Source organism: Macaca thibetana, chromosome 12 (genome assembly GCF_024542745.1).
Source record: "Macaca thibetana thibetana isolate TM-01 chromosome 12, ASM2454274v1, whole genome shotgun sequence".
Lineage (NCBI taxonomy): Eukaryota > Metazoa > Chordata > Mammalia > Primates > Cercopithecidae > Macaca > Macaca thibetana.
Genome location: NC_065589.1, coordinates 41,339,287 through 41,355,772, shown reverse-complemented (window position 1 = coordinate 41,355,772; position 16,486 = coordinate 41,339,287). Strand labels below are relative to the sequence as shown.

Here is a 16,486-nt window from a genome sequence, read left to right as displayed (position 1 = left end):
TTGTAAAATAAAGATCATTTATCACTCACAACAGTAGTAAAAGTAACTAAAATAAGCAATTAAGGCACCCAGGGTATCTGGCAGATCATAGGTACTCATTGAATACTATTTACATCACTACTCTCTCACTTGCACACCTACAACACCCACCCCCCATCTCTGAACAAAACTGGGCTTTTGTGTCTTTATGTATCTGCCACTATCTTCCTGTTCCCAGTACTGCCCATCATTTAACACCTCCCAAACTTAGCTGTTTACAAAAAAGGAGAGTTATTCCTGTTAACATGCTTAAAATACTAGGGCTTAAAATAGAGAAAATACAGGATGTCATGTCAGCCCTCTCACTTTTAAAGAGATGTGGTATTTCCTTTGTGGGTAGTATAATGAAACATGCTCTAGCTCTGGCAAAGAACAACAAAGTACTGGTTAAGAACACAAATCCTTAAGAGAGTAAATTCCTACTACTTGACCTTGACTTAACAATGACATTTTAATAAGTTAAATACAAGGAGGCTGGCAATATCAGACATCCCTCTTCACCCAGAAGGAGAAGCAGTGGCTTGATCATCACAATGAGACAGAGATGAGGTAGATTTAAAACCTTAAATATGATTCTAAATAAGCTCTCAATCCTTACAGAGCTCTTAAATAAGAGACCTGAACATATATCCAAATTCTATTATTACAAGTTCCATGTGATTATCCGAATTTTTCCTGCTGCACATATATTACATATAGATTGTCATTTTAATACTCAGGAAGAGAAGTTGACTATAAATACATGCAGTGCTAAAAACAGACTATTAGGTATTCAAGAGTATAGTGGCAATGAAGAACAAAAGTGACATTCATTACAAGAGATACTAGTCCCTAGACGTTTTCTTCAAATAGGTATTAATGAAATCCTGTGAAAATTCAAGGTCATTAATTCCCTACTTCCAAAATGTAATATTAAAAATGAGTGTACAATCCAGGCTTAGTAGATTAGGCTAAATATTCTTTAGACTAGCTCTTCCACCTTGCTTCCATATTCTGATAATGTTCCATTTATTACTCTTGCCCAGGCTTGACAACTCCTTCTCTACCATTTTATCCTCCAAATGTCTCTTCCATATGTCCATTTTTTTCCAGTCATGCCTACTGGTAAGAGAATTAAATCAGCGCTAGAATCAAGCATACTAGAGCATGGTCTACAGTATGATCTTTAGACCCACATAGCAAAGATTAAAAACAAGCCTCAAAGGGTTAACCTTATCAGCAAATAACTTAAAGACCTGCCAAAACAAATTTTAACACTTTTCCAAGGAAGACAACAAAATCCAAACACTTAACAATGTAACATTCATAATGTTCACCAGTCCATAAAAAATTACTAGATGTGCAAAAATAAATAAAATGTAATCCATAACCAGGAGGGAAATGAGTCAACAGAAACAGACCCATAATGACAGAAATAACAGAATTAGTAAGCAGCATTTAAACACAGCTATTTTTTAATATGCTCAAAAATTTAAAAGGAAAACAGTAACTTAATGAGAAGAGAAATAGAAGATATACCTGTATTTTAAAAACTCAAATAGAACTAAAGTACAGCATCTAAAATAAAAAATTCACTAGATAAGATAAACAGATTAGATAGTCTCCAGAAGAAAAGAACAGTAAACTTGAAGATATAGCAGTAGAAATTATCTAAAATGAAGCACAGAGAAAAAAAAGATTGGGCGTAAAAAACTGAATAGAACATCAGTGGCTGTGTCATATTAAGCTGTCTGCAGTCCCAGAAGAAAAAAGAGGCAAGAACAGAAAAAATATTTGAAAAAGTGGTGGCCAAATTCTTCCAAGTTTAATTAAAACAATTAAGCCTATAGTTCAAAGAATTTCAACTCCATGCAGCATAAATACAAAGAAAACCACACCAAAGTAAAATTGCTAAAAACCAGTGACAAAGAAAAAAATCCTACAAGCAGAGAGATAGGAAAAAAAAAAGACACATTATATTTAAGGGAACAAAGAGTGAATGCAAACTATTCATTTCAAGATAGATGGATGACAATGGAACAGCATCATTAAAACACATGGACAAAAAGCCAATTTAGAATCTTGTGCTAGTGAAAAATATCTTTCAAAAAAGGTGAAATAGGCCAGGCGTGGTAGCTCACTCCTGTAATCCCAGCTCTTTCGGAGGTCAAAGTGAAAGGACTGCTTGAGCCCAGGATTTCAAGACCAGCTTGGCAACATAGTGAAACCCTGACTCTACATTAAAAAAATAAAAAAAAAAAAAAGAAAAAATTAGCTGGGTTTGATGGCGCATGCCTGTGGTCCAAGCTCCTCAGGAGGCTGAGATGGGAGGATCACTTGAGCCCAGGAGGTGCAGGCTGCAGTGAGCCATGATCATGTCACTGTACTCCAGCCTGGGGAACAGAATGAGATCCATTCTGAAGAAAAAAAAAAAAAAGAAATTTTATTTCTTACACAAGCAGAAACCTAAGGCTATTCATTGCCAGCCAACCCATATCCCAGGAAATGTTAAAGTTATTCAGGCAAAAAGCATATTGGATGGGAACTTCAATCTACCAAAGAAATAACAGAATGGTAAATCTGTGGGTAATACATAAGCCTTTTATTTTCATAATTTATTTAATTCATAATTAGCAATTTAAAGCAAAAGTAATAATGTACTATGTATATGACATATGTAGATGTAAAAGGCATCATCATAATATGTAGAATGGTAGAGGGAAATGGAAGAATACTGTTTTAAGAGTGTCACTGTATTAAATATAATGTTATTTGAAGATGGGCTTTGGTAAGTTAAAGGTGCGTATTGCAACCTAGAGAAAGCACTGAGAAAAATAAGAGGTATAGCTAATATGTCAACAGTAGAATTAAAATAAAAAAAATAAATTTAAAAAAAGAAAATGAGAAAAAAATGGAAGATGAAACAAATAGAAAAACAGAAAATAGGAGTACAGTAGACTCAACTAAAGTGATAATTACAGTAAAATTAAATGGTCCAAATACTGCAAATAGAAAGTACAGATGATCAGACTGGATTTTCTTTTTAGAAAAGACCCAACTATAAGTTATCTGTGGAGATGCCCTTTAAATGTAAAGATTTAGATTAGTTTAAAAAGTAAAAACATGAAAAATAATGTGATGCCAATTCCACACAAACTTTTTCCAAACACGGAGGAAGGCATACTTCACAACTCATTTGCAAGGCCAGTATTACCTCAATATCAAAATAAAGCAAAGACATTGCAAAAAAAAAAAAAGAAAAAAGTACAAATCAATAATCCTTATTAATGGGACTAGGAAGGACACAGACACACACACATTCCCTAACAAAACACTAGTAAATAAAACCTGTCATATATAAAAAAGATAATATATCATAACCAAGTAGTTTTTTCCAGGAACGCAAGTCTGGTTTAAAATTCAAAACTAAACCAACAGAATTCACCACACTAATAGACAAAGGTAGAAAAACCATATGAATATTTCAACAGATGCAAAATAGCCATTTGACAAAATTCATGCTAAAAACTTTTCATCCAATTTGGAAGAGAAGGATATCTTCTCAATTTAATATACGGCATTCTCAAGAGACTTAATGGTCAAATATTGTAACTTTTCTCCTCAGACTGGAAATATGTCAAGAATGTTTATTATTACCATTTTATTCAACAATATACTGAGATTCTGTCTCATTCAATAAGGCAAGAAAAATAAATAAAAGGCATCCAAGATTGAAAAAGAATATGCAAAACTGTCTCTATTTGCAGACATTATGGTGTATGTAGAAAACTCTAAGAAATCTACCAAAAAGTTACTAAAACTAGTAAGTTAAGCAAAGTTGCAGAATGCATGATCAACATTAAAAAAACCAATTTCATTTCTTTATAGTAGTAACACACAGTAGGAGAATGAAATTAAATAAACAGTGCCATTTAAAAAATACTTAAGACTAAATTTAATAAATATGTGCAAGACTTATGCAATAAAAACTATAAAATATTGTTAAAAGAAATTAAAGAGGACCTAACTAAGTAAATGGAGAGATATATCAAGTTTATGGATTAAGAGACTCACTATTCTCAAATTATCAATTCTCTACAGAGTATATGTAATTCCATTCAAAAGTCCAGCATTCTTTTTTGAAAGAAAATGACAAGCTGGTTATTATTATTAGGGACAGGGTCTCTCATTCTGTTATTCAGGCTGGAGTGCAATGGCACAATCATAGCTCACTGCAGCCTTAATCTCCTGGGCTCAAGTTATCCTCCTGCCTCAGCTTCCCTAGTAGCTGGGACTACAGGTGCATGCCACCACGCCCAGCTAGTTGTCCAGGCTGCTCTTGAACTCCTGGGCTCAAGTGTTGACAAGCAGATTAAACAATTTATATAAAAAATGTGAAAAATCTTAAATGGCCAAAATAATTTTTGAAAAAGAAGAGTAAAGTTGGAGAATTTGTGTTATCTGATTTCAAGATTTACTATAGAATTACAGTAAATAAGACAACGTGGTATTTCTGTAAAGATAGACTTAGGGATTAAAGGAACAGGATAGAGTTCAGAAACAGAAACCATACATATATGACTAGGTGATTTTCAATGAAATTATCAAGGTATTTCAATAAGGGTAAAGAGACCAGTTTTAACAAATGGTAAAGAAACAATGAAATATCCAATTGGAAAGCAAAAAACAAAAATTTGGACCCTAATCTAATTCCATACTCAAAAAAGTAGACTACTGACTTAAAAGTAGAGGTAAAAACTGTCAAACTTTTTCTTTTATGAGAAGATTTCTTAGAAACGACACAAAAATATGAATTATAGTAGCAAAAACTGATAAACTCCATCAAAATTTAAAATAGGTCTTCAAAAGACACCAGTAAGAAGATGAAAAGGCAAGCCAAAGTCTGGGAGAAAATACGGTCCATTTATCTAACAAAGGACTTACATCTAGAACATGTAAAGAACACTAACAATTCAACGTTTACATTTCAATAGTAAGACAAAATTTTAGTGGGCAAATGATTTGAATAAACGACTCAAAATAAAATCTAGGTATGGCTAATAAGCACATGAAAAGGTGCTCAACATCATGAGTCATCAGGAAAATATAAATTAAAATCTCAGAGATACTAGTACACACCTACTAGAATGGCTAAAATCAAAACCACTGACATTACCAAGTGTTGATGATGTACAGCAGAGGTCAGCAAACGACAGCCCACAGGCCAACTTCAGCTTGCTGCCCCTGCCTGGTTTTGTAAATCAACTTTTATTGAAACACAGTCACATTCATTTTTTCATGTACTGTCCATGGCTGCTTTTCTGCTACAATAGCAGAGATGAGTTAAGTTCCAGCTTAGCAATAAAAAGAATAAACTTCTGATACTTATCACAAGTGGATAAATCTCAAAAACATTTTGCTGTACAAAAGAAGGCAGACACAAAAGAGACACATTGAATTTATATGAAATTCTAGAACAAGCAAATTTAATTTAAAGTGGCAGAAAGCAGATTAGTGGTTGTTTGGAACCGGAGGTGAGGGGTGGGGAGATCTGTGTACAAGGGAACTTTCTCTGGGATGATAAAAACTTCTCGAACTTGTTTGTACTGGCAGTTACACTGAGTGGATATTTTTGTCAAAACTCAAACTGTACACTTAAAATGAGTGTATTTTCTTGTATCTTAATAAACATACCTCAATGAGGATGAATTTAAAAAAACTTCGGGTTTTGACGGGTTTCAGAATTCAGAATTTTTCAGATTTTTAGAAAAGTGGCACTGTACATTAACTGCATGTTATATAACATCCCCAGCTGGTTTTGCGGCAGCACCTCATATTTAAATACATAAATAAATCTTCGGCAAATATAAGTATTCAAACTAAATGAGTTAAGTCCAGAAACAGCCAAAGTCTGGTTTCGTGGGCAAATGAGTGTTTGAATAAAAGTATAGAAAAAAACTTTGAGTGCTCAGAGTTTTTTGATTTAGTCTTACAGATAAAGTGTTATGGGCCTATATGTATGTTTGTTATATGCTATACGCCCCAAGAGTCTTGTGTGCCAGGCACTGCTGTTAGGTACCTGCAGGGTATACAAACACAGGTAACTCTGTCCTTGCCCTGTGGAGATCAGATGGATATGATGCAGCTACTACTCACCAGGTGTTCACAGGGTACAGGGGAGTCCGACAGATACAAGAAACAACATGAACGACAGATTGCTGTTAATGTGTCAGGAGACACAGGGGATGCAAGATTAATTCAGTCTTTCCCTGAGGACATCAGACTAGAAAGGCAGGCTTGGGTTTCATCATGATAGGTCATATATGCTGGACTGAGGCATTTGCATTTTCTCCCGTAAGCGACAGCACTTCAATATTTATTAAACTGGACTTACCAGTGATGCTCTCCGAGTCTCTGTGACTGCTATTCATGAGGTTTTCTTCACCTGTTGGTGATGTATAAATTGCATTCTGGGATTGACTCATGCAGGATCCTTTCTTGCTTTGGTTGAGAAGGACAGCTTTGGTATGAATCAGAGTAAAGGAAATCCATCAAGCCATTCAATAATGAAATGGATTTGGTCACATGGATATTTTCTTTTGGACAGATTTTCTCTGATGAGTCAAAAGACATCCGTAGCAATGAGCACTCTCATGTGATTATCATACTTTGGAGAGTCATGACCTAAAACAAAAATATATCAAGTGACTAGAACAACATGCTCTTTAACAACAGGAATCTAATTAATTGAAATATCTGTCATGAAAAATGTTTTTCTAATAATACATACAACATGGATAAATCTCATAATTATGCTGGAAGAAAGTCAGACAAAAAAAGATACACAGTTTATAACTTCATTTATATAAAATTCTAGAAAATGTCCACTTATCTATAGTGACAGCAGATCAGTGGCTGCCTGGAGTTAAGGGAGGAATTACTAAGGGGCAGGAGAAAAGTTTTTGGAATGATGAATATGTTCATTATTTTGACTGTGGTGATGGTTTTACAAATGCATATCAAAAGTGGTTAAATTGTACACTTGAAATGTGTAATTTGATGCATGCTAATTATATTTAAACAAAGCTGTTTAATTTTTTTAAAAGATAACTGTTTAAAGTAATACACTAATAACGTATTGTAGAGTCTATAACATAAGTAGAAGTAGAATGTTTTGCAGTAGCACGAAGGCCAGGAGTGGGGAAATCGGCATACACTGGTGTAAGGCTTTTGTATTACACATGAAATAGTAACATATGGCTTGAAGATATACTGTGATAAGTTAAAGAAGTATACTATAAACCTGAAACCAACCAATTAAAAAACTCAAGAATTACAGATAATAAACCAATGAAGAAGATGAAATGGAATAATACAAAACAGGGTTTTTTAATCCTGGAAAATTAACATTTTGGGCCAGTTATTGCTTCGTCGTGTACATTGTAGGATCTTTTACCCACTAAGTGCCAGCGGAATCCCTTCCCCAGACCCTCTCCAGTTTTATCCAAAATGTCTCCAGACATTGCCAGATGCCCCCAGCAGGCTGGGGGGAGGGGGTGCAAAAATCATCCCTGGTTGAGAACCACTGATACAACAGATGCTCAACTTCACTCATAATTAAAACAAAAATATAAACAAAAAAAAGTTCACCACTAGATTAGCAAACATCAAGTTTTATTATATTCTTTGCTGGAGGTGGTGTAGAGAAAGAAGCACTCTTAAACCCTGTTGATAAAAGTGCAAATTGGGGCTGCGCATGGTGACTCACGCCTGTAATCTCAGCACCTTGGGAGGCTGAGGCGGGCGATCACTTGAGGTCAGGGGTTCCAGACCAACCTGGCCAACATGGTGAAACCTCGTCTCTACTACAAATACAAAAATTAGCTGGGTGTGGTGGCAGGTGCCTGTAATCCCAGCTACTTGGGAGGCTGAAGCAGGAGAATTGCTTGAGCCTGGGAGGCGGAGGTTGCAGTGAGCCGAGATTGCGCCACTGCACTCCAGCCTGGGTGACACAGCAAGACTCTGTCTCAAAAAAAAAAAAAAAAAAAAAAAAAGGTACAAAGGGTACAAGCTTTCAGAAGGCTATCTGGCAATGTCTACCAAACTTTTAAATGCACACATGCTGTAACTTAGCAGCTCTACCACCAGGAATTTACACAATGGATATACTCACGAAGTGTGCCAAGATGTAGGGATACGGATGCCCATACAGTATTGGTTTGGGGGGGAAAAAAAAGCACACACCACACAACTGGAACTAAACATCTATAAATAAATAGTTTAATAACAGTGGAACATACAAAGGAATGTAATGTACTAAATATATGTGCATACTTAAAAAAATCAGGAACTGTCATCAGTAAAACTGTTCAATTCTACTTATTTGGTTTCTATCAAGACAGTCTCTGGTTGGCAACGTGTGGCTTCCATGTATAGTTAATTCATTCTCATGTCTACTCTTCACAGGCATCATAAATATTCAATGTTTTACAAGAGAGTTACCCTCAAGAAGTAGAAAGGAATAAAGTAAACAAAGGAGACTGAAAATGGTTACTGTGGCAGAATAGAGAAGCGCTTTGAGCAAATCCTAGGGAGGAGAGTTTCAGAGATAGAATGTGAACGGAATTAAACATTATACAAAAGTCAAAGGGAAAATTCGGTTTATTAAAAAAGGGGTAAGGGACCATAAAATCAATGATAACTTTCCTGAAACCAGTTCAGCCAAGAGACTGGATCCAAAGATAGGCTGCAAGGTGTTGGGAAGTGAGATGGTAAGAGTGGCGTTCAGTGAGTACAGACCAGGATTTCCCAACACCTAGACTTTCAGATCTCCACAGATTAGTAAAATTTCAAACATTTCTGTGGTTATTGGCATGGGTTTTCCATTTCTTACCAATTTCTATTACTTGGTAAATGATAAAACATTTTACTAAAAAAAAAAAAAAAAAAAAAAAAAAAAAAAAGAGATATAATAAATAGCAGTCCTTCCCAAAAAAGGAGTTTAGTAGAGATGGGGTTTAACCATGTTGGCCGAGTTGGTCTTGAACTCCTAACCTCAGGTGATCCACCCGCCTCGGCCTCCCAAAGTGCTGAGATTACAGGCGTGAGCCACTGTGCCCCACCCCAGAAAGCATTTTTTTTTTTTTAAGTAATAAGTTATGTATTTGTTTGTGAAGAGAGAGAGACTGAAAAGGAATAGGATAAAAGCAAAGTATCTCTCATATTGGTCCACACTAATTCTCAAACAAAACTGCGGTTCTTTTAATCATATTATTGTTCCATGAAATTTCGTGGAATCATATTCCACGAAACCAGTCTTTGGTGGCAGAAAGGTTGGGGACCTCTGTTCTAGAAAACTGCTTTGCAAATTAACTTTGGAGGTTTTGTTAATGGTTTAGTCTTAATTCTTGCATACCAGAATAGAGAAAACCAAGTTGAACTAAGAACTAAGTCCATCTAAAGAGTCATGCAGGAAAAACGCTGACTTCCAGGGCAATTCAGGAACCTGTCCAGCCTGCACACTGTGCACTAGATCAAGGGTGATCTGGCAATGGTATGCTCTTCCTGGGGACTTTTTAGATCTAAATAAGCCCTTTGAACATGCCCTGTCTACATCTGAGCTCCTCAGAAAGATCAGCTTGGAGCAGTACTGAACATAGTACCGTGGATGTGGCCTGACATTAGACAAGTCTGAATTTTAACCTTATTTACTGCTTTTCTGACCTTGGGACCATTATTTAACATTTCTGAGTCTCATTCCTCATTTTCAAGGTGGGGATATTAATAACTACCCTTTATAAGAAGGGTCAGACATGAGAACTAAATAAAAATGACAAATTCCTAGTTTGGTACCTAACATACAGTACACACTCAAATGCGCCCTCCTGTTAGTTTCCCCTTAGCTATCAGCCCTGAGAAAAAGATGATGTCTTCTGTCTAATACTACTTTTTATTATTATTATACTTTAAGTTCTAGGGTACATGTGCACAATATGCAGCCTTGTTACATATATATACATGAGCCATGTCGGTATGCTGCACCCATTAACACATCATTTACATTAAGTATTTCTCCTAATGTTATCCCTCTCCCCTCCCGCACCCCATGACAGGTCCTGGTGTGTGGTGTTCCCCACCCTGTATCCAAGTGTTCTCATTGTTCAATTCCCAACTATGAGTGAGAACATGCGGTGTTTGGTTTTCTGTCCTTGCGATAGTTTGCTCAGAATGATGGTTTCCAGCTTCATCCATGTCCCTACAAAGGACACGAACTCATCCTTTTTTAGGGCTGCATAGTATTCCATAGTCTATATGTGCCATATTTTCTTAATCCAGTCTATCATTGATGGACATTTGGGTTGGTTCCAAGTCTTTGCTATTGTGAATAGTGCCACAATAAACATACGTGTGCATGTGTCTTTATAGCAGCATGATATATAATCCTTTGGATTTATGCCCAGTAAAGGGATGGCTGGGTCAAATGGTATTTCTAGTTCTAGATCCTTGAGGAATCACTACACAGTCTTCCACAATGGTTGAACTAGTTTACAGTCCCACCACCAGTGTAAAAGTGTTCCTATTTCTCCATATCCTCTCCAGCACCTGTTGTTTCCTGACTTTTTAATGATCGCCATTCTAACTGGTGTGAGATGGTATCTTATTGTGGTTTGCATTTCTCTGATGGCCAGTGATGATGAGCATTTTTTCATGTGTCTGTTGGCTGCATAAGTGTCTTCTTTTGAGAAGTGTCTGTTCATATCCTTTGCCCACTTTTTGATGGGGTTGTTTGATTTTTTCGTGTAAATTTGTTTAAGTTCTTTGTGGATTCTGGATATTAGCCCTTTGTCAGATGAGTAGATTGCAAAAATTTTCTCCCATTCAGTAGGTTGCCTGTTCACTCTGATGGTAGTTTCTTTTGCTGTGCAGAAGCTCTTTAGTTTAATTAGATCCCATTTGTCTATTTTGGCTTTTGTTGCCATTGCTTTTGGTATTTTAGTCCTGAGGTCCTTGCCCATGCCTATGTCCTGAATAGTATTACCTAGGTTTTTTTCTAGGGGTTTTACGGTTTTAGGTCTAACATTTAAGTCTTTAATCCATCTTGAATTAATTTTTGTATAAGATGTAAGGAAGGGATCCAACTTTAGCTTTCTTTTTTTTTTTTTTTTTTTTTGAGACGGAGTCTTGCTCTGCCGCCCAGGCTGGAGTGCAGTGGCCGGATCTCAGCTCACTGCAAGCTCCGCCTCCCGGGTTCCCACCATTCTCCTGCCTCAGCCTCCCGAGTAGCTGGGACTACAGGCGCCCGCCACCGCGCCCAGCTAGTTTTTTTGTATTTTTTTTTTAGTAGAGACGGGGTTTCACCGTGTTAGCCAGGATGGTCTCGATCTCCTGACCTCGTGATCCACCCGTCTCGGCCTCCCAAAGTGCTGGGATTACAGGCTTGAGCCACCGCGCCTGGCCCCCAACTTTAGCTTTCTACATATGGCTAGCCAGTTTTCCCAGCACCATTTATTAACTAGGGAATCCTTTCCCCATTTCTTGTTCTTGTCAGGTTTGTCAAAGATCAGATGGCTGTAGATGTGTGGTATTATTTCTGAGGGCTCTGTTCTGTTCCATTGGTCTATATCTGTTTTGGTACCAGTACCATGCTGTTTTGGTTACTGTAGCCTTATGTATAGTTTGAAGTCAGGTAGCGTGATGCCTCCAGCTTTGTTATTTTGGCTTAGGATTATCTTGGCAATGTGGGCTCTTTTTTGTTTCCATATGAACTTTAAAGTAGTGTTTTCCAATTCTGTGAAGAAAGTCATTGGTAGCTTGATGGGGATGGCATTGAATCTATAAAATACCTTGGGCAGTATGGCCATTTTCACATTATTGATTCTTCCTATCCATGAGCATGGAATGTTCTTCCATTTGTGTCCTCTTTTATTTCATTGAGCAGTGATTTGCACTTCTCCTTGAAGAGGTCCTCCACATCCCTTGTAAGTTGGATTCCTAGGTATTTTATTCTCTTTGAAGCAATTGTGAATGGGAGTTCACTAATGATTTGGCTCTCTGTCTGTTACTGGTGTATAGGAATGCTTGTGATTCTTGCACATCGATTTTGTATCCTGAGACTTTGCTGAAGTTGCTTATCAGCTTAAGATTTTGAACTGAGACAATGGGGTTTTCTAAATATGCAATCATGTCATCTGCAAAGAGGGACAGTTTGACTTCATCTTTTCCTAATTGAATACCCTTTATTTATTTCTCCTGTCTGATTGCCCTGGCCAGAACTTCCAACACTATGTTGAATAGGAGTGGTGAGAGAGGACATCCCTGTCTTGTGCCAGTTTTCAAAGGGAATGCATCCAGTTTTTGCCCATTCAGTAGGATATTGCCTGTGTGTTTGTCATAAATAGCTCTTATTATTTTGAGCTACGTCCCATCAATACGTAGTTTATTGAGAGTTTTTAGCAAGAGGGGCTGTTGAATTTTGTCAAAGGCCTTTTCTGCATCTATTGAGATAATCATGTGGTTTTTGTCTTTGGTTCTGTTTATATGATGGATTACGCTTATTGATTTGCATATGTTGAACCAGCCTTGCATCCCAGGGATGAAGCCCACTTGATCATGGTGGATAAGCTTTTTGATGTGCTGCTGGATTCGGTTTGCCAGTATTTTTTTGAGGATTTTTGCATCAATGTTCATCAGGGGTATTGGTCTAAAATTCTCTTTTTTTGTTGTGTCTCTGCCAGGCTTTGGTATCAGAATGATGCTGGCCTCGTAAAAAGAGTTAGGGAAGATTCTCTCTTTTTCTGTTGATTGGAATAGTTTCAGAAGGAATGGTACCAGCTCCTCTTTGTACCTCTGGTAGAATCTGGCTCTGAATCCATCTGGTCCTGGACTTTTTTTGGTTGGTATGCTATTAATTATTGCCTCAATTTCAGAGCCTGTTATTGGTCTATTCAGGGATTCAGCTTCTTCCTGGTTTAGTCTTGGCAGGGTGTATGTGTCCAGGAATTTATCCATTTTTTCTGGATTTTCTGGTTTATTTGCATAGAGGTGTTTATAGTATTCTCTGATGGTAGTTTGTATTTCTGTGGGGTTGGTGGTGATATCCCCTTTATCATTTTTTATTGTATCTATTTGATTCTTCTCTCTTTTCTTCTTTATCAGTCTTGCTAGCAGTCTATTTTGTTGATCTTTTTAAAAAACTAGCTCCTGGATTCATTGATTTTTTGAAGGGTTTTTTGTGTCTCTATCTCCTTCAGTTCTGCTGTGATCTTAGTTATTTCTTGCCTTCTGCTAGCTTTTGAATGTGTTTGCTCTTGCTTCTCTAGTTCTTTTAATTGTGATATTAGGGTGTCAATTTTAGATCTTTCCTGCTTTCTCTTGTGGGCATTTAGTGCCATAAATTTCCCTCTACACACTGCTTTAAATGTGTCCCAGCGATTCTGGTATGTTGTGTCTTTGTTCTCATTGGTTTCAAAGAACATCTTTATTTCCGCCTTCATTTTGTTATTTACCCAGTAGTCATTCAGGAGCCGGTTGTTTAGTTTCCATGTAGTTGTGTGGTTCTGAGTGACTTTCTTAAGCCTGAGTTCTAATTTGATTGCGTTGTGGTCTGAGAGACAGTTTGTTATAGTTTCTGTTTTTTTGTTTGTTTTGAGACGGAGTCTCACTCTGTCGCCCAGCCTGCAGTGCAGTGGTGCGATCTCCAATCACCGCAAGCTCTGCCTCCTGGGTTCATGTCATTCTCCTGCCTCAGCCTCCCGAGTAGCTGGGACTACAGCTGCCCACCACCACACCTGGCTAATTTTTTTACTTTTAGTAGAGATGGGGTTTCACCGTGTTAGCCAGGATGGTCTTGATCTCCTGACCTCGTGATCCATCTGCCTCGGCCTCCCAAAGTGCTGGGATTATGGGTGTGAGCCTCCACACCTGGCCTAGTTTCTGTTTTTTTTACATTTGCTGAGGAGTGCTTTACTTCCAACTATGTGGTCAATTTTTGAATAAGTGCGATGTGGTGCTGAGAAGAATAAATATTCTGTTGATTTGAGGTGGAGAGTTTTGTAGATGTCTATTAGGTCTGCTTGGTGCAGAGCTGAAATCAATTCCTGGATATCCTTGTTAACTTTCTGTCTCGTTGATCTGTCTGTTGTTGACAGTGGGGTCTTAAAGTCTCCCATTATTATTGTGTGGGAGTCTAAATCTCTTTGTAGGTCTCTAAGGACTAGCTTTATGAATCTGGGTGCTCCTGTATTAGGTGCATATATACTTAGGATAGTTAGCTCTTCTTGTTGAATTGATCCCTTTACCATTATGTAATGGCCTTCTTTGTCTCTTTTGTTCTTTGTTGGTTTAAAGTCTGTTTTATCAGAGAGTAGATTGCAACCCCTGCTTTTTGTTGTTTTCCATTTGCTTGGTAGATCTTCCTCCATCCCTTTATTTTGAGCCTATGTGTGTCTCTGCACGTGAGATGGGTCTCCTGAATACAACAGACTGATAGGTCTTGACTCTTTATCCAATTTGCCAGTCTGTCTTTTAATTGGAGCATTTAGCCCATTTACATTTAAGGTTAATATTGTTATGTGTGAATTTGATCCTTTCATTATGATGTTAGCTAGTTTCTTTGCTTGTTAGTTGGTGCAGTTTCTTCCTAGCATCAATGGTCTTTACAATTTGGCATGTTTTTGCAGTGGCTGGTACCAGTTGTTCCTTTCCATGTTTAGTGGTTCCTTCAGGAGTTCTTGTAAGGCAGGCCTGGTGGTGACAAAATCTCTCAGCATTTGCTTGTCTGTAAACGATTTTATTTCTCCTTCAATTATGAAACTGAGTTTGGCTGGATATGAAATGCTGGGTTTAAAATTATTTTTCTTAAGAATGTTGAATATTGGCCCCCACTCTCTTCTGGCTTGTAGAGTTTCTGCTGAGAGATCCGCTTTTAGTCTGTTGGGCTTCCCTTTGTGGGTAACCTGACCTTTCTCTCTGGCTGCCCTTAACATTTTTTCCTTCATTTCAACTTTGGTGAATCTGACAATTACGTGTCTTGGAGTTGCTCTTCTTGAGGAGTATCTTTGTGGCGTTCTCTGTATTTCCTGGAGTTGAATGTGGGCCTGCCTTGCTAGGTTGGGGAAGTTCTCCTGGATAATATCCTGAAGAGTGTTTTCCAACTTGGTTCCATTTTCCGCGTCACTTTCAGGTACACCAATTAGACGTAGATTTGGTCTTTTCACATAGTCCCATATTTTCTGGAGGCTTTGTTCATTTCTTTTTACTGTTTTTTCTCTAAACTTCTCTTCTTGATTAATTTCATTTATTTGATCTTCAATCAGTGATACCTTTTCTTCCACTTGATCGAATTGGCTACTGAAGCTTGTGCATGCATCACATAGTTTTCATGCCATGGTTTTCAGCTCCATCAGGTCATTTAAGGTTTTCTCTATGCTGTTTATTCTAGTTAGCCATTTGTCTAATCTTTAAGGTTTTTAGCTTCTTTTCAATGGTTCAAACATCTTCCTTTAGCTCAGAGAAGTTTGTTATTACTGATCTTCCGAGGCCTACTTCTGTCAACTTGTCAGTCATTCTCCGTCCAGCTTTGTTCTGTTGCTGGCGAGGAGCTGCGTTCCTTTGGAGGAGAAGAGGTGCTGTGATTTTTGGAATTTTCAGCCTTTCCGCTCTGGTTTCTCCCCATCTTTGTGGTTTTATCTACCTTTGGTCTTTGATGATGGTTAACTAGAGATGGGGTTTTGGTGTGGATGACCTCTATGTTTGTTAGTTTTCCTTCTAACAGTCAGGACCCTCAGCTGCAGGTCTGTTGGAGTTTGCTGGAGGTCCACTCCAGACCCTATTTGCCTGGGTATTACCAGCAGAGGCTGCAGAACAGCAAATATTGCAGAACAGCAAATGTTGCTGCCTGATCCTTCTTCTGGAAGCTTTGTCTCAGAGGGGCACCTGGCTGTATGAGGTGTCAGTCAGCCCCTACTGGGAGGTGTCTCCCAGTTAGGCTACTCAGGGGTCAGGGATCCACTTGAGGAGGCAGTCTGTCTGTTTTCAGATCTCGAAGTCCGTGCTGGGAGAACCACTATTCTCTTCAAAGCTGTCGGACAGGGACGTTTAAGTCTGCAGAAGTTTCTGCTGCCTTTTGTTCAGCTATGCCCTGCCCCCAGAGGTGGAGTCTGCAGAGGCAGGCAGGCCTCCTTGAGCTGCGGTGGGATCCACCCAGTTTGGGCTACTTTGCTTACCTATTCAAGCCTCAGCAATGACGGACGCCCCTCCCCAAGCCTTGCTGCCACCTTGCAGTTCGATCTTGGACTGCTGTGGTAGCAGTGAGCAAGGCTCCGTGGGCGTGGGACCCTCTGAGCCAGGCGCGAGATATAATGTCCTGGTGTGCCCTTTGCTAAGAGTGTTGGAAAAGGGCAGTATTAGGGTGGGAGTTTCCCAATTTTCCAGGTACCGTCTGTCACAGCTTCCCTTGGCTAGGAAACGG

The 16,486-nt window shown here is 38.2% G+C and overlaps 1 protein-coding gene across 3 annotated transcripts in view; it reads right to left on the bottom strand.

The window, feature by feature from the left end:
* TRAK2 (trafficking kinesin protein 2) overlaps window positions 1-16,486 on the bottom strand; it is a 76,721-nt gene that overhangs the window by 39,737 nt on the left and 20,498 nt on the right. For 2 of the 3 annotated variants that reach the window (XM_050750619.1, XM_050750620.1), the window contains exon 2: window positions 6,413-6,702. In XM_050750619.1, coding sequence (XP_050606576.1) covers window positions 6,413-6,503 — 91 coding nt within the window. In that variant the 5' untranslated portion in view covers window positions 6,504-6,702. Of the gene's footprint in view, window positions 1-6,412; window positions 6,703-16,486 lie in introns of those variants that run through there. The other variant, XM_050750621.1, reaches the window with a different exon arrangement.